At 32.9% G+C, this 25,519-nt stretch overlaps 1 protein-coding gene across 4 annotated transcripts in view; it reads right to left on the minus strand.

Annotated features, from left to right (window-relative positions):
- Window positions 1-4,998: 4,998 nt before the first annotated feature.
- LOC114128477 (uncharacterized) overlaps window positions 4,999-25,519 on the minus strand; it is a 48,912-nt gene continuing 28,391 nt past the window's right edge. For all 4 annotated transcript variants that reach the window (XM_050199141.1, XM_050199140.1, XM_027992992.2 and 1 more), the window contains 5 exons: window positions 14,997-15,148; window positions 7,611-8,868; window positions 7,038-7,495; window positions 6,019-6,160; window positions 4,999-5,271 (listed from right to left, as the gene is read on the minus strand). In XM_050199141.1, the coding sequence (XP_050055098.1) occupies window positions 5,190-5,271; window positions 6,019-6,160; window positions 7,038-7,495; window positions 7,611-8,868; window positions 14,997-15,148 (2,092 nt within the window). In that variant the 3' untranslated portion in view covers window positions 4,999-5,189. The remainder of the gene's footprint in view (window positions 5,272-6,018; window positions 6,161-7,037; window positions 7,496-7,610; window positions 8,869-14,996; window positions 15,149-25,519) is intronic.

Consider the following 25,519-nt stretch of genomic DNA (forward strand, 5'->3'; position numbering starts at 1 on the left):
GTTTGCAGGCTTACAATAATTATAAAAAAATTTGAAAGTTGGCCAATTAAAAAAAATTTATCCTTAGTTTAAATTTTTACGAAATCAAAAATGCACGCGTAAAATAACGATTTAGGTACTATCAAATAATTTTAGATTAAAAATTAATATTCGTAGAAACTTGAAACATACACCAGTTATTGTTATAAAATTGGTATTTTATGTACATGATTTAATTTTAAGACATTGACCACTTTTTTCATCAACCACTGGAAATTTTATCCTAGGCTGACAAATCATCTCCGTTAAGAATCGTTTTTCGTATACAATAATACCTATCAATTATCATTGGGTTCAAATTTAATACATCCATTATAGTGATCTACTCTATGTCTGAGGTCCACTCGATACCTACTATACAGCAAAGCTTGATAACCCTTTTTTTATTGATTAAAAATTCTATTTGAGAAATTCGCATGCAATTATAAGAGCCATTTATAATCAATAACTAGGTATAGTTAGTAGTCAAGACTGCTTATACAAGGACATATAGTTAATATATTGTTATATATTATTTATAATAATATAACTATAATAATATAATATTTTAGGAAATTTATATTTTATTTTTAGGTTTAAGAATTTAAGATCGACGGAGAAAGAATAATTTTTTTCCTATTTTGTATTTGGATAATACTGGCAATGGGTTATTGTATATTGTTTAAATATTGTATGTTATCTATTTTATTTCTAGGTATTTCAAATTTTAAATAAAATATTAGTGTTTAATTTTTATTTATTTACGTTAAAATCAAAACTTAACTAGGTTTTACTTTCTTGTGTTTATTATTATATTAAGTTTTCTTTAATTCTTTAGCATAGTGGAAAATTACCTACGAGTTTGCTTATTTTAAAATAGTCGGTGAATGATGATAGCCAATCAAATTTATTTAATAAATGGTTATTTTTCGTGTTTTTTCTTTAATGAAAAAATAAAGAAAAATAGGAAAATTATATTGGTGTAAATGTGTAATGTAACTACAATAAACTATATAGCACATAATATAGATATGTGTATATTTATTTGCACACTTAGAAATCAATATTTTATATTGTTTATAGTTTTGAAATATCCATTAGTACTCAAAAAAAAAAAAAAAAAAACGATAATACTTAATAATTTTGTTGTAGCGATTTTGTGAAGGATTTTTTAAAATAGTGTATTTAATGTCAATATTTTGAACTATTTTGTGTATTTTATTTTATATTGCTATAATTCATAACAAGGAAAAAAAATGTTGATGTCTTATACAGTCATACGTGCGTATTATGACAAATTGTTTAAATTGTTTCTTTTGAAGCGTAAGTATGGACATTGACTACTCTCTAGAAAAAACACGTATTCCATACATGATAATAGTGTGTTTACGTTATTATTTATCATGCAGAATGCAGATATGAATAAATTTGAATTTATAGTAAGACAAATGGCTCTTTCGGGACCGTACACATTTATAAGCATTTAGCTCCTACAAGTTTAATACATTGGCTTCATGCTTGATCCGTCTCTGATAATATTATGGGAATAGTATACAATATTATGACCTGTAGTAATCTATACTAGTATACTGTACTGACCGTTGACGATCGTTGTAGATCAATAAAATACTTATATTGAAATGAGTTAAAAATAAGATAATAAAAAGGATAACGGCGAAAGGTGAATTAGTTTAAGATTAGGATATTAATACTCTAGATTAAAGGTTATTATTGTATTTGCATTAAAGTGTATTATGAATACATTATAATATGATATCCTCAACTCATCACTAAGTCTTAAATATTATTACTTAATATAATATCTTAGTACGGGGATGAGTACGAGAGTTTTCCATTATGTATTTATAATAATATTTATATTATTTATTATACTTATATACATATATTAATATAATTAAGCGTGATACGTATTGAATACAAATGTCACACCTTACCTTTAGCAGAATTTGCACTGTGGAATTATCGTCTTGAATATTGAATGGATTGATATTTTAGGCGAGTTATAATAACATTTTTGGCACTTAGTTAAAATTATTATTTTGATGTATATATTATCAAAACTGTTGACACTTTACAGCATACTGCGCTTTTACGGAAGTCGATCTTCACATAGGCGAAGTAAATTTTTAGTAGATCTCGGCCAAAAAAAGTTTGGTCCATGGCTATCATTGGGCATTGTCCAATGCTGTAAAATTTGCTACCCACTATATGCGTATAGTAAACCTCGCCGTATTCAACCGATATTCCACCAGAGTTAATCTCAAACCATCTCTAACATGTAATATATCTGCAGTATATCTGACTGTTAGGTTAGGAATTCTCAAATACAGCGGCGCGATCTTATCGTTTTAAATTCTTCCACGTCCTCAGATATTGGCGGTTCGACGGAACAAACCGTTTCGCATATCTCCGAGAAAAGAACTCGGAGCGGAGTAATGTAAAAAACTTTCCACTGTAAAACAAGTGACCCGAGGCGCCATCGGTAAAAAGTGACAAATCGTTATGCGATTTTCGCCGGTGGTTGAGAAATCGTACATCGTCAGCAGTTGGCTCTTGGAGCTTTAAAGGCGGGGAAACAAGACACAATGAGATTGTATCACGGCCACGGTTCTCTATCGAAGCCTTTAGAGAGATCGACGAGCAGTTCCGTTTGAGAATTACCGACAAAGTGACGTTTTACGTAACCATCTCACCGCGCATAAGCGGGAAAGCCAACCTCGAACCTCGGAAATGCGTACGATTTATACGAATCACGACGATACCTGCAATATCGAGACCGTATGTATACCGCGAGTATATCGAAAACACGTTACAATTGTATATAATATTATTGTTATAATAAATGATCGCATAATATGAAACTCATCACTCGCCCAATAATAATATAATCAAAATATTTTAAATAGAATTATAAGAAAACGGTTCAAGTGGACTATACTCATACACAACACATTATAATATTATTATATAATAGTCAATCGCACGCGATAAAGACGTCGTCAATACGAATGGGGGCATTAAACGCATATTATCTAGCGAAATTCCGATAGCTCCTCTATCTCTGAGAATATCTACTGCAGCTGCCGCGCATACGATTCGCATTTGCGTAAATCCCAATGGACAGTGAAACGATAAATTTTGCATACCTATATACGAGGAAATTACGCGAGGAACGTCGCGGACAATATTATTGCGGCGGCGGCGGCGGCGGTCGTTTATCCGTCATTATTTTTCGACGAGACGACGTAGGTACCCAGATAATTAGAGCGATGACTTCCGGAGCCTTATATAATATATACGTGTATACATTATACATTCGTTGGTGTACGTATAAAATAATAATACACTCTTTACGGAGTCGCGCCGTGTTTGCGTCTAATGAATAGCGAGATACCGATCGTGCGAAATCCGGATTGATCTTCTTGTATAATACGCGTAAAACAATGAGACTGCCTTTATCCGTCTATTTATATACATATATATATATAATATATATGGCGTGTACCTATAACTATAATTTGAGAACGAAAAAAAACCGCCAAGTCCTCGTCTCCGTAGTACAAAAATACAATAGGCTTTTAGTATAAAAATAATATACGTTTTTGTACGCATGTATTATAACATCTTAAATGCGCGTGTGTGTCGTAAGCGAACATAATAATATAACATGCACCGCATTGTGGTACACTGGTACCTATACGCATAATTAAAACAGTTATATTATAATGTAGGTACCTTCTAAGTATGATAATATTATTGTTCACAACTGCACTAACTGGCTTTTTATTAAGTTATAAAGGATTGAGGTCTTGATAACATATTAACAATAATTACACGTTAAAAACGTGTACTCGTGCTACTCTAGTCGCCCAATATTTAGGTGCTTACTATATAGAAACTAAATTAGTACTTTTCTAATTTATTAAAATCGGTGTCATTAAGATGACCGTATCGTTGCGATGATAAACAAAAACATCATCTCACTTATTATTAAACTGACTTGAGAAAATTACAGTTTAATACTATTATTAATATAAATGTATTATATTTATTTATTTTTAAGTTGATAGGTATTATTCATTTTGAGTTTTATATTCTATTTCCACTGACTACCTAAACTTTTGGTTTCGAATTATATCCAATAGAGAGAATGAAAAATATATGTGATACTAAAATAAGTACATAACAATAAAAATTGGTACCAATACACTGTTATGTCATTAACTATATACTCTTCGCGAATTTTTCAGTTTTTTAAAAATATTATATTTAATTTTAAAAATTGATATTTTAGCAACCTTGCTAATTATTATACTTCACACTGATGTAGTGAAATGTCGTGGGTTACCAAACTACATAATTTTCTTGTTATTATAATAACTTGTATAATCTTGTTGTATTATAATAGATTACCCTTTTAACAGCATGACGATGATTGATGATATACTAATTTTAAAAATCAACTTATAAATCAGATAATACAACTCAAAATTGATCAGGCATAAATTACACGATGATAACACGTGACGATTATGGTTAATTTTTTAAAGTTTTAACACTAAATATTACATATAGGTAATAGAAAAACGAGGTACAGATTAATTATACACATGCATTATAATATCGTACGTATTCTACCTACATAGGTAGACTTAGGGCTTTAAATCTGTAGGGTGGCTTTAACGCTTTATACTATAATACCATTCAAAACTTTCTATTCAGCTACTTATTTTTTAGTCTCAGAGGGGGGAGGTAGGGCATAGAAAAATAAATTGACTGCCACACTTATGGCCTATAAGTATACGTATTATACAGCTATATATCGATAAGTATAGTCATATGGATGTATATCGTTAAACTGAATTTTTTAGATTGGGGGGAGCTACAACGCTCACTCAAAAAATCCTTTTATGTATTTGACGAATATTATTACACATCATAATATACAAAACATACATGTAAAAATATAAGAAACAACATATAATATATAATATAATACATGATATATACGTAAAACCGTAAAGGTACAATGTTTTATTATATTATTTTACAATTTTTCACGTGGAGTCATAATAATAATATAATATATAGGTATATACACACAAAATGTAACAATAAAAACGAAAACATCAAATCCATGAGCGAGTTCTTCAAAACGTTTGAGTACTTGTAGTCGTAATTGTCGTTGTTGACACCGTCGTTATTATGTCGTTGTTGAAACTTCGATTGTCACTGGAAAAACAAATATGGAATTAGCCATAGGTAATACGTCATAATGACATAATCATAAATATACTGCTGTCGACGACACACAAATAATTGAGGTGCATATTACCAGAAAAGCTTAAGGACTTTCAAAAAAATGTCACATAATAATATAATATTTTATTCTCTCGCTTGTATTTAAATAGTTATTTTTAGTTCTATAATGCTACATATTATTATGTGTAATATTGATTGGTGGGCTTAACTATTTCGGTGTTATATTTATCTATTTATAATATGTAAAATATGCTTTGCAGTACCGTGTTAATACATTTTCACATTAGGAAGATAAATTTCATAAAAATATCTATCGGTTATCGCAATAAAATGTAATAAAAAATAATTCACACATTGTTGCATTTTTATATTTTATTTAAGGTATTTTAGTTAAAATCACTTTTTTTTAAATCATGTTTTCCAATAAGCGTACAAACTATAGGAAATTGCTTAAAAAATTATTGCATGCACCAGTATATTATATAAAATAAACGTAAAAAACACTTAAACATTTTCATTTTACAAGAATATATCATTCGCGGCAAACTAGCTGGTAGCTAACATGTTTGTCTACTACCTTCATTAAAACGACGCTAAAGTTCTACTGTACGTATATGTAAAAAATATATAAAATTAATATCGGTCGTGTGTACAACAAAATTGGGTCATTCGGTTTTCAGGCGTAACAAAAAGATGGACGTCGTTCGCTCTACTCACTTGCTACAGGTGTCTGGAATTATTTTTCTCCGGCATAATTTTATTTCCAGTGGACCCTGACGCACCTTTTTAAAACAATTTATGGCCAGCGCGTGCGTCATCCCGTTGACGGATTCGCCGTTTACACTCAGTATTTCGTCACCTGCAAAAAATCCGAATACATGAGACGTTAAATAAAATATATAATTATCTTACGCATGGAATGTGACAAGCACTGCTATTATTGACTATAATGTATAATATAGTGTGTATCATCGAGATGTGTAACATATTAATTCAATGTAAAAGTGTAAAATATTCGTGATACACCCTGTACAACCGTAGCGGTGAGTCGGGATTGTGTGGGGGTTGACGAGTGCTTTCACGATTTTGAATTCCTCGTGTTCACTCTCGTATAATCTTTCTCCCTTTCTCCCTAACCTATCGTACCTATTTATATTCATTGAAATAGTTTTCTTTTATATTGTGTAGGTATACATTATACGCATTACGCGTGTACACAATTATATTATAGAGTCGAACGAGTCGCTTCGTCGGTGTACAGAGGTAGATTTACCACTTGTTAAACCCGACATAATATATTATTATTCGAACTTTGACCGCTAACAGTAGAATTTATTTATAACCTATGAGCTATAATACTTATAGCCTTATTTGAAGATATATTGGTAAATATTGTAAAAAAATAAAATGTGTTCCTTTTATTATACTATATAGGAAGTGTAAAACGTTTTTATTTTCGATTATAATAGGACTATAAAATACGATAATGTGTCGGTTATATAGATTTTATAATCATTTACAAAACCATTCTATTCTAGGTAAACGTTTTCATGCGATCAGTGTTCATATGATTTCGTTATTCATCTATAGTTTTTAATTAAAATCTTTAAATAAATCTTTAAAATTTTAAATAAACATTTCATTTAATCCTGTTAATCTTTTTTATTTTATTTACGGAGTAAGTATTATGTTTTACCATACGAGTATACGTTTCTATAATAGTATAACATACATACCTTCCATCAATGACCCGTTTTCGGCGGCCTGGCCACTTGTGAAAATGGTCTTAACAAATATTCCCATCTCGCCTTTCGGCGAATCGGACCCACCCACGATGCTAAATCCCAACGATTTATGACCGGTACCCTTGTAGAACGTTACGGACATGTAAACAGTACTCATGCTCGGGGTTGGGGATTTTGACGAGTGGTTGTTCATTTTGTTGGCCAGCACTCGGTTGATGACGGAAATTGCGTTCTGTTTAGAAGATTCAGCGGCACTGTGGCTATGATCAAAGGCCATCACGGTCGAGTCTAGTTGTTCGGATCTGGACAATACGATGTCCACGTAATACTTGTTTGCAATGGAAAAACTGTGATTCAGTATTTTCTCTACCTCGAACATGTCGGTGATACCACGCAATAATTTACCGTTGACGTTTATTATCTCATCATTGACTCTAATCCTGCCATCTCTAAATAATAACACAAATATAAACATTAGTAAAAATACAAAAAAAATTATATTATCGCCGTCCAGAAAAGTCATCAACAATGGACATTCCTCGTGTTGACGGGTTTTCATCATACCTGTAAGCTATTTTTCCCGGTTCTAGTTTTATCACGACGAACCGGGTCTCGTTGTAATTCGCTACGTGTTTGACAACCATTTTCAAATAAACGCCGATGTCGTCCTCGTACCGCGACTTGAGCAACCGGACCATTTGCATGCGGGATCGCAGGTTGTTGAGATCGACCGGTAACGACGACAGTTGGTCGGCGGCGGTGCTGGGCGGCGGTGACGAACGGTTCTTGATGAACATCCGACGGTGGAAGTTGGGCGTGTCTTTCGATGACTGTCTGTCCGACCTTATGCGATCGTTGATCTCGCGGTTCTTCTTGTAGAAGAGACACATAGACGGCACGTTGTAGTCCTTGTCGCTGTGGCGCCTGGACGGCGGCTCCGAGTGTTCCTCGAACTCGTTAAGGCTGTCCGTGGCCAACGATTTGGTGTCCCCGAACCCGCTGTCCTCGTCGGCGGCTTTCTGATGGCCGCCGTGATGGCTGTGGTACGTGTCGGGCGTCCTGCCGGGACCGTCGCTGTCGTATCCCGACTCGTTGGACGAACTCATGTTGCTGAACACCCGCCGGTATTCCCTGTCGTTGTCCATCTCTCTGAACAACTCCTCGGTGACCACGATTTCGTGAGGCGCCGGTCCGCCCGCACAGCTCCGCGGCCGGCAGCCCGACAACGCCGTCGGGCGGCCGCCGACCGCGCTACCACCTCCCCCTCCCCCACCGTTCTCTTCGGGCAGCACCGACAGCCTGGACCTGAGGAACGCGTACGGAAAGTTGGGCTTCTTGGACGTGCCCAACTTGGATATGTTGTCGCAGCTCCTAGTCTTCAGCGGCACGTAACCCGGTTCGGTGGGCGATTCGATTTGGGTGTCGTGGTCGGCGGTTGCGCGCGTCCGCGGCTCGCTCCCCCGGTCCAGGCAGTCGGCCGGGTCGTCGCCCTTCATGTACGACGTGGCCAGATGGGACGTGGACACACTCCTGTACAGCTGGCATTCGGATTGCTTCTTGGACAGTTGCAACTTGTCTCGAAAGCTGTTGCTGTACAGTCGCGAGTAGCTCAGCATGCCGGTGGACCCGATGCGCGTGAAAAACCCCTTAAGCGTGGACGACTTGTCGCCACTGGACGACGGCTGTCCCAGCGGCCACACGGGCTGGTGTTTGGCGGTGGAAGCGCTGTCCCTGGACGAAAGGCTGTCCAACGAGTCGCGAGACTCGCTCCTCCGCAACCCCTCCAGCCGCTTGCCCATTTTCCTGCCCCAAGTAATCAATTCTGCAACGATAAAAACAAATTTTAAACTCGAATATTATTATATCCATCTTATAATATTATATTATCATTAATCAGCTCGTGGTTTCCGGCAGACCGAAAACAACATTCTTGTTATATAGCTCATACATGTATTACAATATTATATCGGCAGAAATTTGGTATGATTTCCGGGAGGTGGGGCTGGCTGCCAAATTGTTTTGCACCTATACATACATCAAAATCGCATGACCCATTCGCCAAGGACTGTGTTGTCACAAAATTATACACTGTTTATTAATGTTTTAAATTACGCGTACTATAATAATCTGTTATAGTATAAAATACTATATAGTAATTTAGCTAGTGAAGTATTAATAATAAATACCAATACTGAATACATCACTATAGGCACCTTATAAAGATGGTTCGGATTCAGCTGTACTTAATGTAGTAATTTCATATCTGTTTAGATAATTTATAAAAATATCCTACTAATCTCTTACAGAGGATTCAAGTACTAAAATTATTTTTGAATATTTTGCAATTTTCGCTTATTTAAAGAGTTAATTTTTGTAAAGTAAATTGAACCAAGTATTACCTATATATGTATTTATTATATATTATGCATTTTAGCTGAAATACCTATGAAGTTATAAGGATAATCTACAACTATCGTAATATATAGGCAATAAGCTTTAAACTTTTTAAGGGACTAAGTCTTTTCACGGCAACACCACGATTCCTGTCTATGAGTACATATTATAAACAACTTACACCGCCGTATCAGAAGAAGATTTCAATGTATGAGGTAATGATTCTTTTCCTAGTAGGTATTTATATCAACATTCGTGTACATACCTACCTGCGCTACAACGAGCTGTCAATTAACGAACGCGTACTAATCGTCTCTCAAGATTGCTTATACACGCATTGTGCGTAGTGTGGATATACGAGTATACACAGTGGCGTATCTATGTGGTGCGGCGATATCGTGACCGGCAACAATCGCACTTAAGAAACCTTTTTTTTTTACTTTAGATTCCTTTTTCATAACGCTGCTAAAGTCGTCTTCTGATTTCCCTCACATCCGCCGTTCCTACTGAGATCAACCACTCGAGTACCACTCAAGGTTGTCCGGTTTACTGTACGTCCGAAATTTCATTACCGCCGTGTCCCAAGGTCGTTGGAACGAGACGACGTTGTTGTGTAGTGTTTCTTTCAGACCGCGGTGTATAATGGTATTATACGAACGTGCTACTGCCGCTGATATATAATAAAAGGGTTAACGTTTTGCCCCCGGGTCGAGATTTTTATTTAAATTAGTGTGATTTATTTATAGACACCGACTATAGGTATTAAGGACGGTTAGAACTTAGAATTAATTATTTTATTGTTGTGAATATTGTGATGCGGTTTAATAGAAATACTGCAGCAAATACATATACAAAAACGTATATGGGTTCTTTTGATTACACGGTTAGTTTGTTTGTTTTAAATAATTTTTTCACGCACAACCATGTCTACGAAAGTCGTCGTAAAACTAGTTTCGATGGTCGTATATTTTGTGAATATATAAGTACATATTGCGGACCAATTTTTTTTTATTACGACAAAAAAAGGTGCGGTTCTTTTTTACAGTGCACGATTTTGATTATTCAAAAGTGTTAGCATTATAATTATTATTTATAACATATTATAAGCACGTGGATAGGTATACATATTTATTGTACCAGGCGCCAGTGTTTTAATTGAAAAGTATCAATCTTAAATGTACAGTATAAACTATAAAAAATCATTTGGGAATTCAAAATGTATATGAACATAATACCTATCCGTGACCACCATATAGTTATGCCCTATATAGTATTATAATATATACGCATAATTTGAAAAGTAATTAGCAAAAATGTTTTACTCGTATTTTTATTTGTCAAAATAATAATCAGATGCAGTCAATGAATGCGCATTATTTTTGCTATGAAATTTTACAATTATAAATCGTATTATTTAAGATTTATTTATAATTTATTATGATTTATCAAAGTTATTTTAATAATTATAATATAAATGTTTACACAGAGTTTAATGATATGCATATTATGTTTCAAATAAATATCATATTATAATTGTTTGACAACGACGTAAAAATGTAAAACGTACATTATACAATATAATTAAAATCAAATGGAATAAATCATTAATAATAATTACATTAAATTAATTAAAATTTTATTACTACCAGAAAAATATTCCGTTTCATTTTGTCTATAGTATCAAATATATATTCTTTAAATATGTTTATTTGACACCGACATGACATTTATTATAATTTAATATAGGGGATTAATTGCCTTGAAAGTCACAAATAACAACCATTGTGTGAGTAGGTCAATACTCGGAGGATTATAAAAATAATAACAAACATAGAAGGTAGTAAATCTAATATATTATAAAATAGTGACTAAAATTAAGAACTGCTGATTTTCAACATGACTTTGGGTTCAGGGCTGTAATTAATAATTATAACTATAATATAATATATTAATATACATATATTATGTGAAACCGAATCACTAAGTGCTTTAAATTACGCGTGCTGTGCGCATTTTTTTTTCAAACCATCACTATGAAAATATGTCATAAATTTAAAATTGTTAAGAACAGTTTTTATAACGTCTCACCTGAGTATCGATCAAATACAACAGTGTGACCCGTCGTCTGCAGGTTATACGAATTACGAACTACACTACTCAAATGTCAGAATACGAATATTTTATATCTATACATAATATATTATAAATTATATATTATGTTCTGCGTATAAACATAATATGTAATATAACTTTTAATCAGGATTGTGTTGGATCAGAATGTTCAACAAAATCAGGTTCTTTAGTTTTCCAGTCGGTCATGTAGAATAATGTGTTTTAATATTTTAATAGCGGTTTGAACATTATAACATAATAATTTGCATGTTCTTATTATACACACTATGTATATCTATATATAAATATGGTTAAAAGAAACTACGTGTCTATTTTTGTATATAATTATCAAATAATTCGATGTAAATATAGTAATATTGACAAATTCTTACGGTTTTGTATTAAGATGTTACTGCACTTTTGAATAAGTAATTAGAGAGAGGTGAAGGAAAAACATGTTTATATTAATTTGAAAGGCGGTTGAATATGTGTTAAGAGGCACATGCGTTTCAGGCGGAGCTTTATACCACATATGGTTATCAAACGTGTAATGATCGAACACTGAGATTGTGAAACGACGTAATCAAGTAAATATAGGAAATTAATTACGGGGCTCCGTTTCTTGCTCTTAGATTTGACACTTGGGTTGTGTAATTTTTATCGGTACTCGTTCGATCTTCAGGCGAGTTTATTTCAGTAATCGTTCCAAAATCAGATAACCGACTTGTGAACAAAAATTATTTGTTACTCATAGAAATTATTGAGGAGTTTATTACTCATAGAAATTATCGAGAAGTTTATTATGTCTAGATACCTACACTGATACAAGCAATTGAAGCAAACCCTATATACAATACTAAAAATATAAGTACACCAGACTTTTTAGACGCTTAACGCGAAGACGTTACAACCGAAAAAATGTAAATCACCAGACAGACAGACTCATTAAAATATTATAGTGTTCGCAGTTAGGTATGTCAAATATGCGATCGAAAGCAGTGAAGGATGTTTACTCAAGGCATTTTGAAATGTTAAATATTACAATAAATATTATGTAAAACGGTCGAGTAAAAAAAAAATTAAAAAAAAAAAAAAAAAAAAAATACAATGCAACAAATACATTGACTGGAAGCGTTTTTAACGAGTTTATCTCTTTATATTGTACTATATATATGTACATATATACATATAGTACATATAATATAATATAGTCTATCTTTTCTCTCTTTTTATCGTTCTCGACAGACGTCTGAAGTCTTCCAGACTATATAGCTCATATGATGTATTTCCACCAAAACCTATATACCTACACATGTTATTTATATACGATTACGTGTGCGGTGTGCACTTGCATATTGATCTACAGCAATTAAACTGCATTGCAGTAGTAATTAGAACGTGTGCATATAATGTAAAACGTGAGTTACGTGGCGTGCTGCCTGATGTGCCTCTACCTTGTTTATACATATACATATATATATTTATAACAAGTTATACTATATAACACTATATACATAAGACACATACACGCACTCACACACACACACACGCCCTAGGTACTACTGTCGTAGCCATCGTATTATACATGTATGATATATTATTTCTTTCTTTCTTTCTTTCGTTTTATTATTGCCATTTTTTTTTTGCGTCCAGCCACACCACTACGAACCATGTAATACCAGTAACCGAAGCCATAAAAAATGTTTAATGGTCAAGAATCGTGTTTTAGAGATCTACAGTCTAATGGCATTTAAACGTATACTCAACAACACTCGAATACGTATACATATATATATGTGTGTACACAATATTATTATAGTCGGACATAGTGCGGCTGCTTCCAGTGAGATACGACGAAAACCACGTCAAATAATGAAAAAAAACCGATCACCGCAGCGCTTGTTACTTATTTGTTTATTTACATTTCTTTTCACGCCGCTACCCACTACACCACACCACACCACACCACATCACACCATAATAATATAATATCTTACACATACACTGCACTATGCGACGTAGACGTATAATAGTAGTGTAAAATAATGTAATACACTGGTATATTTCACTTAAAAATCTACACACAAAACCGGAATGCTCGGAGGACATTGTAACCGATGGTATTTGAATGATATGTAGTGTACACATAATATATACACGTACAGAACATACGTAAAACACACACAGATACCCACACTTACACATATAAATATATAATATGCAATATACCTATATTTACGAATATTTTAACGATTAGGTTAAATTGTAAATTTAAATGCCTATAAATATGTTAAATTTTCGACCATTATTTATACCGCGATATCCCATATACTTCTCTTTCTCTCTCACTCTGTATACATATATATATATATATATATATATATATCTACAATATATTATATACTATACATTATGCACAAACGTACTCTTAAAATGTGTTTGAACAAAGCGTATGCTAAAAAAAATGTATGTATAATATGTTTATATGTAAAAAGGTTTATGTAGAGAATCTTAACCTATAAAGGTTTATGCCAAATTCGTTTAGTGTATGGGTTCTTACGTGTATAGTGTGTGTCAACCGCATGGGGAGCTTGCCAAGCCCATAATATTGTGACTGGTGAATGTATTCTAAACGTGTTTGATGTCCTCTGCTTAGCGTTCAAACCACGGTCATTGTTACAAATAAAATGCATAACAATTTATTGTATACAATGTATATAGGGAAGAAATAGCGGATTGTGTATACGCACTGACGCACTGCAGTATTGGTTTTTTAAACTTTTAATTTACGAGAAATTTTTACAACACTGATTTGCCGTCTTATTTCAATTTTCAACATACTGCTATTGTAATGTCGTATCTCTTCGAATATCTGCAATATCTTTTTTTTAAATTTAATTCATCTTGGTAAGCCGATTTTACAGTATATTATTAATGTTTAAGAATTCGAAATTTGAAAGCCTAATAAAAATCAATACCTAACATAATTAATAACCTCGGTGTACCGTTAAATTATAGTAAATACACGACCTATAATATTTTTGAACGTAAACATGAGAAGTGACGGTAATAATACAGTGACGTAAAGTAATTATTATGACGAAACGTTGAATGTGGATAAAAACATAACGCATCTGTATTCGCGGTAATTTGTAGTTTATTAGTATCTAATTTATAGTCAAAATCGCGTCTAGATAATCACATATACCTTCAATGGTCGACTTAAAAGACCTTCGATGTAGAAATCGTTCCAGATTTTCTATTATTGTGAATGTAAATTCAAACTACAATGTACGCGTTTATAACTTTACAAAAATGAGTAAACACATTTTTAAGATACGTTTACCATAATAAATAATAATATACCTGCTATACTTAAATATAATATTATGATCTAGTTATTTATTATTATATTATAAAATAAACATTAAATAATGGACATACTTCTTTTGACTTCGGCAGATTTTGGGCTCTCTTCGAGAACGATCGCCGGTACGGCGGTAACCGTTTGGTAGAAACGACCGTCCATGTCCGGTGTTACCAACGGTTTGCCATTTTTTTCCGCAACGTTTGTTTGTCTAAACATTCGCATGGTCCTGTAAGACGGAAAAAAACATTTTTCAATAAATTAATAACAGCTCAACGGAAACAAATCGATAGCAACAAATAAAATGATTTTAAAACTGTGAGAACAGAAGACGAATACTATAAATACCTATAATATATTATACATTGTGTAATGGGATATAAACGCGTATATAAACCGATAGGCGCAGAGGTACCTTTACCGTATAGTGTACTCGTATCCCTGGTAAATATGGTTACGAAATCGAGCTCATGTAAATATATTATCGATGACGGTATACGATGATTAGACATTATAATATGTGTATTATTATTATGTATAGTGTTGTTGTAGCGGCAGCCGCGTCCGAAATTCTCGCGAAGTATGTCTCCGAGAAGAAACCTGCAGCAGCTGCCGAGAGGCGGGTGTGTTTCGTAATCTCCTTGACCGGAATATACCTACATGATAATATTGCCTATATCACATCAATTCCGACGTTCGCCGCGTACGTATAATATTATAAGTATTATATAGGTAGTATATTAATTCAGTATCGTACAGGTGCGACGAGACAAACCGATCGTCGGGCGAAACGTCGCGGTATTGTGCACAATATGATACACGATAAAATATTATAATATTGGCATCGAATTTTCGATACAACTCGAATAGGAAGACCAAAAATCTAATAATTCGATCATTGCACATTATTATTTAATTCTGTGTGCGGTGGGTTCGACAATCGCGTAGGTACTCGCGTTTCTAACTGACCGCCATCGTCGTTTATTATTGTCGCGGTCTGGTCTACGCACGCTGTAATAATGTAATATAATATATTATGCGCGCGATAATTCGATTATATCGAAACAGCTAGAGAAAATAGCCTGCAGGAAAAGCGTGGTGCGGTCTGCCGAGTATAATATTATTGTAAATGTGGTTTCTCGTTTATTATTATTATTATTATTATTTTTTAAGAATTCTAGAAATATTGAATTTCGTTTGTAAATCAGTTCTCTCGTGAATTGTATTCGTGCGATTTGATATTTATTTTACAATTTTGTTGTTTTAGACATCCTCTATACACCATTCGTTATATACGCGTATAAAAAAATAACCCGTAATCCTTAAGTGTAGAATTTTAAGGCGCTGGCTCCAATAATTAGCTGAAACACTGCATAAACAGAGAACTCAGCCCTTATAGATGAACTTCGTCTGCTAATGTCGCATACAGCACGACAACGGCAGAGATATAAGCGCTATAGTGGTTATGTTTAGTTGTATATGTGTACAGTGTACACACACTCACACATATGTATGTATTATATTTAATATATATTTATCATATATGCATATTTTAGTGTATATATAATGTATGGTAGCTGGACCGGAGGCAGGTGATCAACATCTGGCTCGTGACTGGCTCGGAGAGAAAAAAAAATAAAAATAAATAATAATCGTTACATTACCGTTCATGTATATAGTATAATATAATATCCGTATGAGACTCGCAACCCTCTTAGGCCAGAACCGTTCACATGAAACGATATTTTATATTTTATATTATGTATATACGAACCGGAGGTTTAGTCTATGAGACCCGCTATGTACACATATATATATGCATTATACATGGCGATATAGACACACACTTCTCCTCCTTGCCCGACCGACAATACTCTGGTTTGTTTATAATATAAATATACGTCGAACGAGACGCGTCATTGGTTGTCACTAAACTGTAGTAGTCTGCAATAACAATATTGTGACGTATAGATAGCTGGTGAGTCGTAAGTTGTATACATGGTATATTTAATATATATAGGTACAACATAATATATCCGATTATAATAAGAGAATGATTAACTTATTTTTAAAAATTCGCACTAAACAAAACGGAAAGAAGACCTTTCAATAAATATTTTTTTCCTATAATTCATTTAATATAGGTACATTTATATACTACATAAATAATATGTATTATGCACACATTTATATAATGCAATTTGCTAAGGTTTCGTAGTTATTAATTTTATCTTATTAACTTTTAAATAAATCTTAATAAAATATTCGAACACAATGTTGTTTAACTATCTTATATAAGACTACTTTATCTTATGAATGTTTCTAGATTTAATTGATATAAGTTACCTTTTTTGAGATAATATACATAATAGTATAAAATATGTACAAATAACAATTAACAGTATAACCAAACATAATATTTTTATTCCTGCAGCAAAAAATTAGTGCATTCTTTTATTTTTTAATTTATACTTATATCTTTTTTGGATGAAACTGGAGAACAAGACCCCTTTGGAGACGCTTGAAAATTATTTAAGAAAACTTAACCTCTGCCACCTTGATTTTGACTTATTATTATACCTAGCTACATATATTATTCTTATAATATAGTTGATAAATCTTTATATAAATATCACAAAACACATTGCTTGTATTATAATTTATAATAAACAGTATTATGATTTACGATCACCAAAATGATTCAATTATCATTTACGCGCACGTGATAATATATTAATTTATCGACAGTTTAGCCCACGAGGATTGTTTATTTGTCATGGTTCAATATCCGCTGTGCCAGCTATCCCAGACGCCGGATGAAAAAAACAAATTTTAAAATTAAATCCGGTTTGATTTTTATCGTTTTTTTCACTATATAAAACGATCGTGGTAACGGTTTTTTATTAGAATAGGTCATTGCGAAAATTGAAATTTCTTACTGAAACTAATTATCAAGAATGCAGGGGTTTATAATGTTTATATATATGTACGTCATTATCTCGCCCGTGTATACGTCGATCAATAATGCCGCCGATCATGTCGATTTTTCTATGCATTCTGATATTTGATCGAGAAGCGGTAAACTGCAATTGAATATATTATTTAGCGAATTGGCAATAATTTCGCCACAGCACGTAAATTATATCCAGAATAATACATACTGTAAAAGCATACCTATACTGCTGTTTAAAAGGTCGATTGACGGCAGCACGAACTCTATAATTGTATTATATGTTCATGGTGAACAAAATAAAAACCGCATACACGATAAATTCGTTTTCGGTAGTTCAAAATCAGCGAAGCTTGTATTCTACAGATTCTTTAGATCGTATTTTTTCACTTGTCCAAAATCATTGTGCGTTATTTCACAATTTTGTACATATGATATTATAATCGATCGACCTGTAGTCGATCCAATATAATTCAATGCCTTTTATTACCAAATGATATATAGCACGATATCAAAGAATATAACATAAATACATAACATGTGTATTACCAGTGCCGCGGGGGACGCACTAATAATTTTTAAAGTATTTCAATAGGATAGGTACCCGGTACCTACATTATATATTATAGTATAAATAGGTAGGTATAGGCACTAAAATTATACGTAGAAATGCGCAATGCGGCGCAAGGAACGGAATCAGTTGCAGACTTCAGTTGTCTAATAGTCGATTGATAAATAGTCGGACATCATCGGTCTAAACGTGACCACTGGCCACGTATCATGGCGTGCAGATATGATATAGCAATATTATACAACACGAATATTTATCATCCATACGCACGCGGCGTTTATAATAACACACGTAAATGGATAGTATGTGATCATTGTAAATCGTGTAAATTTAATCTGCGTACATCATGTATAAAATAATGCGTTAAAACGCAAACACACACACACATATATTTATATTATGTAATATGTTTGTGTGTGTGTATTTATGTATGTTATTATCTCGTATCTGCAGACGACTTACGATGAAGTTTTCACCAACACCCGTAAAGCTGCACGTACCTATGTTATAAGTTTATACGATGACTCTCGTGCACTAATATATTACGGTTTTCAGGACGCGCTTGTAACATTCTCGAAAGATAACCACCAAACAACTTATCAGTAAGTTGATGATACGTATGTATATATAGTGATTATACCCGAGTATATATTATAGTTGTTTTAAGCGAGTTGTCGATCGCTGCACGGTTGTCCATGGTCGTTCAAATACAACATAATATAACTTGGGTCTTGGAAGTTTCATAATCTCCGGTTCATAGCACATTCATCGTACATGTAACTATAACCTATTAGAATATAATATTACTAAACATGGATTTGGGTATATTATGTTTTACGCCGAAGATTTCAACCGAGAGTCATAAATTTGAGACCTATTTTCAAAATAATATAAATACATGAACTCGCAAGTGTTATTGACTTATCGTATTTACTATTTTGTCTGTTGACATTGGAGGTGATCATCGGCATTTGAAACGTTTACGATGTTGTACGCTCATACAGCGGTGGTATTATAAGTAATAATATATTGTACGTTTCGTATGATTTAAATATGTATTTGACGATAGAAAATGACGAAGATAAAACACTGTACATTAACAACGTGATCTAACTGCATTATTGTCTCAGTAGAGAAATGCTTAAGGGACAACTTTAACCTTTAATTTAATTTATCACCTATTCTCCCACGTGTTGATTTTTGTGAAAAAAAATGAAAGGAAACAACTTGAACGTTGAAAAACTGTATCGGATAAAAAATGCATTCATATTCCATTTAATTTATTTTTATTTCAAATTTTAATACTAAAATGAGTAAACCGTTGTTATAAGTTATTGTATCCTTTAAACTCTAAATTTTAGAGTCTTAAACAATGTATATTCTCATAAAGTTATAAAATATTTATGTATGAATGTATAATATAAAACTTGTTGAATAATCGACGTATGCATATTGCATACTCGTATGCATATTACATACGATTCTCAAAATCAGGGTACAGCTTTATAGTTTGCTCATTAAATTTTTGTTAACTAATAAGACGGAACTACAATTATTATTATATAGTCACATAATTTTAACACGGTGTGTCGGTGTATAATAATAATATGTTCATCAGTTCATGTCTATTTAGTAAGTTATGCCTGGAGTGCAGGTTATCTCACAACAATTATAATAGGTATATTACGTATGTATAATATCGTTCTAATAACTAGTTTACTTTTATAGAACGTGATATTTTAATGTATAGCGTACGCGTTACATCATTTTATAGATAAGGATTTTACTGTTTTACGAATCTTTACCTGGGCAATGTTTAAATCATTTCACCCGTTCACTGTTTATATGCGTTTGTTGCGTGGCGTATCGTACGAGGATTTTTTTCTATTTCGGAAATGATATTATATACGATTGTCATCGATCGCGCGCACACAAACACACGCGACTCATGTGTCATCACTATATAGGTATATTACGGCTATGGCGGCAGCATCCGACTGACAGACTCGTTTATCGTCGTATCGCGCCGACAGCATTGTTACGCGTATCCGCGAGAACCGGACGAATTATTTCGATCATACCTATATACCGCGGCGATACGTCTTAAACAATGTAATATAATCTCCATCTCCGCGCTGCAGTCTTCGAGCCAAATCGTTTTTATTATTGTACTTTATACTCGTCAGTTTCCTAACGAGTTTGATTCCGATTTGATGTTTCTCATCATATTCTATATATATTTACTCCTATACTCGTATGTGTAGGTACCTACGTCCTACGGTTGATTTATACAGGTGCGAATTTTTTTCCATCTTCATTTTTTTTTCGCCATTCGAATTGTTTTAAACGTACTCGCGCGACTAAGTCGACACCGCTGTAATGCTGCGGCAGTGGCGACGACTATAGTGACTACTACCGTCGGCGACGGTTAATGACTTGGATATACAATACGCGTTTCTTTGGTTCCCTTCATATACCCACCTACCTTCGTCGCAGAGGCGCATATACAATTCGTCTTTACTATACTCTTTACCTCGCCGGTTGTTGTAGTGCACACACATACACACACGCATATAATAATATAATATAATATAATATAATTCTTTTTAACGATCGCCAGTGTGTGCTATTTGAATATTCTACGCACAAACTATGCAGTCGGAATGTGTTTATGAATGATCGGCCCCCGAGGTACGTAGTCTCGCGTGTGTGTATAAGTAGAAGTTTTCATCGACGACAACGTCGTAACGCGTTTCTCGTTATGTAAACCGGAGCGGCTGTACTCTCTTTCTGCTGCTGCCTCTACCTACTGTAGGTACTGTATAACCGCCGCCATCGACTACCGTGTATGCATTTTTCGATTCTTCCAAGTCGGTTAACGTAAATATTTTCCAAAAAATGCCAACTATATATAATACCCGTCGAATTTCGACTATCGAGAAACATACCAAAAACACATCGCTAAGAATCCGCAACAGCTGTGACACTACGTTTGTGTAATAATATCTTATGTGTTCAAAAGTCTTGAAAACGAATTTAATTGTCACTACTTTATACTTCGTATAATCAAGTGTGTAGTCGGTGGTTTTTTGTTGGACGGAGGGTAGTAGCTCTTTAATATTTTATCCTTATTAATCTGCGTGGATATTTATTCTACACGCTAAATCTTTCTACCAAGTTGGTAGGTATATTTTTAAATGAGGTATATTTTAAATGTTAATTATGATGTATCCAATATGATTCAGCAAGCATGCACCTCTTCCATATTTCTCTTTAATAATGTAGGTATTTACTCAAATTTTAATTATTGAAATTTTTAAATATACTCACAGTACCATATTTTAAATTAATTCTTAGGTTTATTTTAGTACAAAATCAGCTTAATAATAAATTAATATAGAAATAAAGGTTATTCATTATTTGAAAAAATACGTTGATACGCTACAGGAAACTCCTTGAATGGTGCAAATGGTACAACAAATTTAAATATTTGCCTAATGTGAGAAACAGTCTAGCAGCATACTTATTCTTTTACCTAGTTGATGAAAACATTTTACGTGAGTTATTAACCAATATGTATTTGAGGGCCTAAGCCTCAAAAAGCTTTCACTTATAGTTGCGCCTATGTGATACTCATTCTCCACTGTAGTCATCAATCTTCATATTAATAACACCAATTATTAGACAACATATTTTCTACAAATCCAAATCATATAATACATACACATTTTGCATAAAAAAGGCCGACTTGTGAGGGGGGAGTATTTCAACCATAAATATTATACATATGTAGGACATTCCTATATTTAATACGCGAACACTGTGAGTGAAGAACCTATACTAGTTACCATAATGGCTGTATACAGTTAAGCCGGGTTCACGGGTAAGTTGTCTGTCGTGTCTTGTTCCTTATGTATCATATTCTGATTGGCTGTTGTATCCATGGTATCATTCATTAACCGCATGAGCAACCGTGAGTTGGATCGAACTCAACTTTTAGACACATCATCACGACAAATGACGTAGCTCTGAACCGTGCTTTATAAAATTATACATATTGGTATATAATAAAGATGAATTTCTTTTATCAGTACAATAACTGCCAATTTTTAATTTTTCAATTAATTTAAAATAATTGTTATCATTATTTATTACTATAATCACCTATACTAATTACTAATATGAATTATGAAAATAAAAAAATGATCAAAAATTAGATCTAAGTACACCAAATTAACATGATTTAAACACCAATAAATATAGCTGCTCATATTTTTTGTTATCGTTATTGCAGTTATTATTTTAAGACTTATTGTTTTTTTACTAAAAATATCTGTTTGTTTTTTTTCAGACTTGTTGTTTAATATTTTTTAAACAGAATTGTGAATTGTAGCGTTTGTCACGTATTACAGTAGTAAATAGTAATGATACTACAATTTAATTATGCATATAACCACTTTGGTAACTTTATAGTATGCTCTTCGATCACATAAAATGGTAAAAAATGTACTGCGTTTGATCTATAGTTTCAACTTCCAAAATACTCCCCTCTATAAACTATGTAACCAAGTATTACGTGGTTAAATTTTATTTGATTTTCCGGAAGTCGACTGATGAATCTGCCGGACTGCTCTACCGCCACGTCGTTACGAAATATAATTCGATTATGTATAGATAAATGATAATATAATTATAACAAGCGCATGGTGAAATTAAACGAGTTGCATATTATGCACGCATATACGTAGACCATTAAATCGAATCGGAGTATATTGTGCATCAATTATGATGTATACATAATATAATGTTCGATTGCGTCATCGAAAGTCGTCAGAGACGAGTTGAGTAGAAAATAAGCGGAAAACACGAATTATATTATAAATTGCGGCTCGTGTACATACTTACTACGATTCATCGATTCGACATGGATATTAATTCGATTTGAGACATTATTTTTGTGACAATATCGTTTTGGCAGTGAATTTCACGAACGCATTGGCCTCTGCGTGTGTACAGACTACAACAGGTGTATTATAATACTGTAACTTCGGGATTCGCAAACGCAATGATATAATATCTGCAGTAATAAACTTGCGGCCGTCTAAATAAACTCTGAAGGTAATCATAAAATTGTAGAAAAATATTATTTAATCCCGATAGGTTATGTGCAGCGTGCAGGGAATGCGAGGTGAAATCCATATTCCTAATAATAACGCAACAAACTGCTGTATAGCGCGTATAATAGTATAATCAATAATCATACCATTACTGCCTATATGCACGTTTATTCGTTGTGTATATATAAATTAAAGCGACACTAGTGATGGCTAAATAATATAAAATGCCGCATACACGACAAAATTAATGATAAATGCGCAGTGATTTCCCTTGACCTCGTGCGCGTAAACGGTGACAATATTGTTTGTACCTCTACTACTTATTATAGACAACCTATATGTAATAAATAGTTTATTGTCATTTGTCGCTATCTATAATATACAAAAACATATTATAGGTATCATATTATGTTTAAGATCGTTTCATTAAGTTTATAGCGATGGCACTGCAGTGTAAGGCTTCAATCTCTGCAGTAGGCATTTAAATAGCTATCGAATTACTGGAGTCTACCGGAAGGGACACCGTCTATATTGTTAAGCATGCGCATGTATAATGACTATGTTACATGTATAATGACTTGACCCACATATTATAATATATTTCTTGTATATCTTCCTTACTCGAATAGTAAGGCACCTATATAAAGTCTGTAATTTAATAAGTACTGCACTGACTTACAAATACTTTAACGTCTGTTATATTATTATAGAGCTACCTATATAATAATATAGGTCATACTCATATAGCAGTGTACGCGTAACATTGGTCTAACACAACTAAACTGATATATTATTTTCAACATAATATATAGCTAATAACTAATAGGACGTATGCGATGTATAACTTGGAAACCGAATAAGAAAAATCCATTTTACCATTTGGATTATTGTTTCATAAATTAAATCATACTTTTAAAAAGAAAAAAACCTACATCACAGACACATTATCCTGTGATTATATAACTATTATAAATTCTACTTATCTGAAACTACCTATAATTAAAAATGCGCGAGTTAGCTGTTTGGTAAGCTGATTTTATAACGTAAGTATAAAATCCTGCAGAATTCATAATTTTCCGTTTGTGTACACATACGAGCTTATAGTTCTTATACCTATATTATACAAAAACGTTTGAAGTTATTAGGTACAATTTTTCTACACGTATATATGGACAACTGAAACTAAAAAAAAAAAAATCTACTACCTATGAAATCCGTTATTAAAATGTAATTCAATGAATAATATGTATTATATACGAGTATACATACGGCGTCGTTATGATATAATTTATCGCAACTAGTAGTGAGTGACGTATACCCGATACTGTGCGTATTAGTTTTTCTATTAAAATTTCAGAACGAATGTAGGCAATAAGTTATAATAATTGCAAAAATGAAAAAACAATATGTACTCCACCCGAGGCACTCCAATGTATAATTTGGGTTAGGTTTGATGTCTATATATTATGTATGTTGCGGATCGCTGAAATGTGAACAAATCTAAAAATAAATTTGCGATACTTATACCTCTATACTCGATACACTAGAGTACTAGACTCATTATTTTGAAATCGATACTTCAATTATTTTATACATAGTGCCATAGTGGACTCGCTTTATACGTTGCGCATAGAATATTATAATATGTTATACTTTCAACCGAATATTTCAAGTTTACTTGTCCACTACAACCGTATAATATATATACTATGAAGTTTTCAAACAATATTGACATTGGATATTCTTGAAATAGTTTTTTATACGGGTTTACCTACCATTTTTTCAAACATAAGTAAGGTATAAATGTATATAAAAAAATAATAAATAATAAACAAATAATACTTCACCATTCTGACAATGCGAGTTTTAATAAACAGCGATTTGTTTGTGCAAAGACAATTTTTTTTTTACTCGATATACGAGTAGGTACGTTATAAACTTATAAATTATAATCGTTACGAA

The sequence above is a fragment of the Aphis gossypii genome, chromosome 2, assembly GCF_020184175.1.
Source record: "Aphis gossypii isolate Hap1 chromosome 2, ASM2018417v2, whole genome shotgun sequence".
In the NCBI taxonomy this organism is placed as follows: Eukaryota; Metazoa; Arthropoda; class Insecta; order Hemiptera; family Aphididae; genus Aphis; species Aphis gossypii.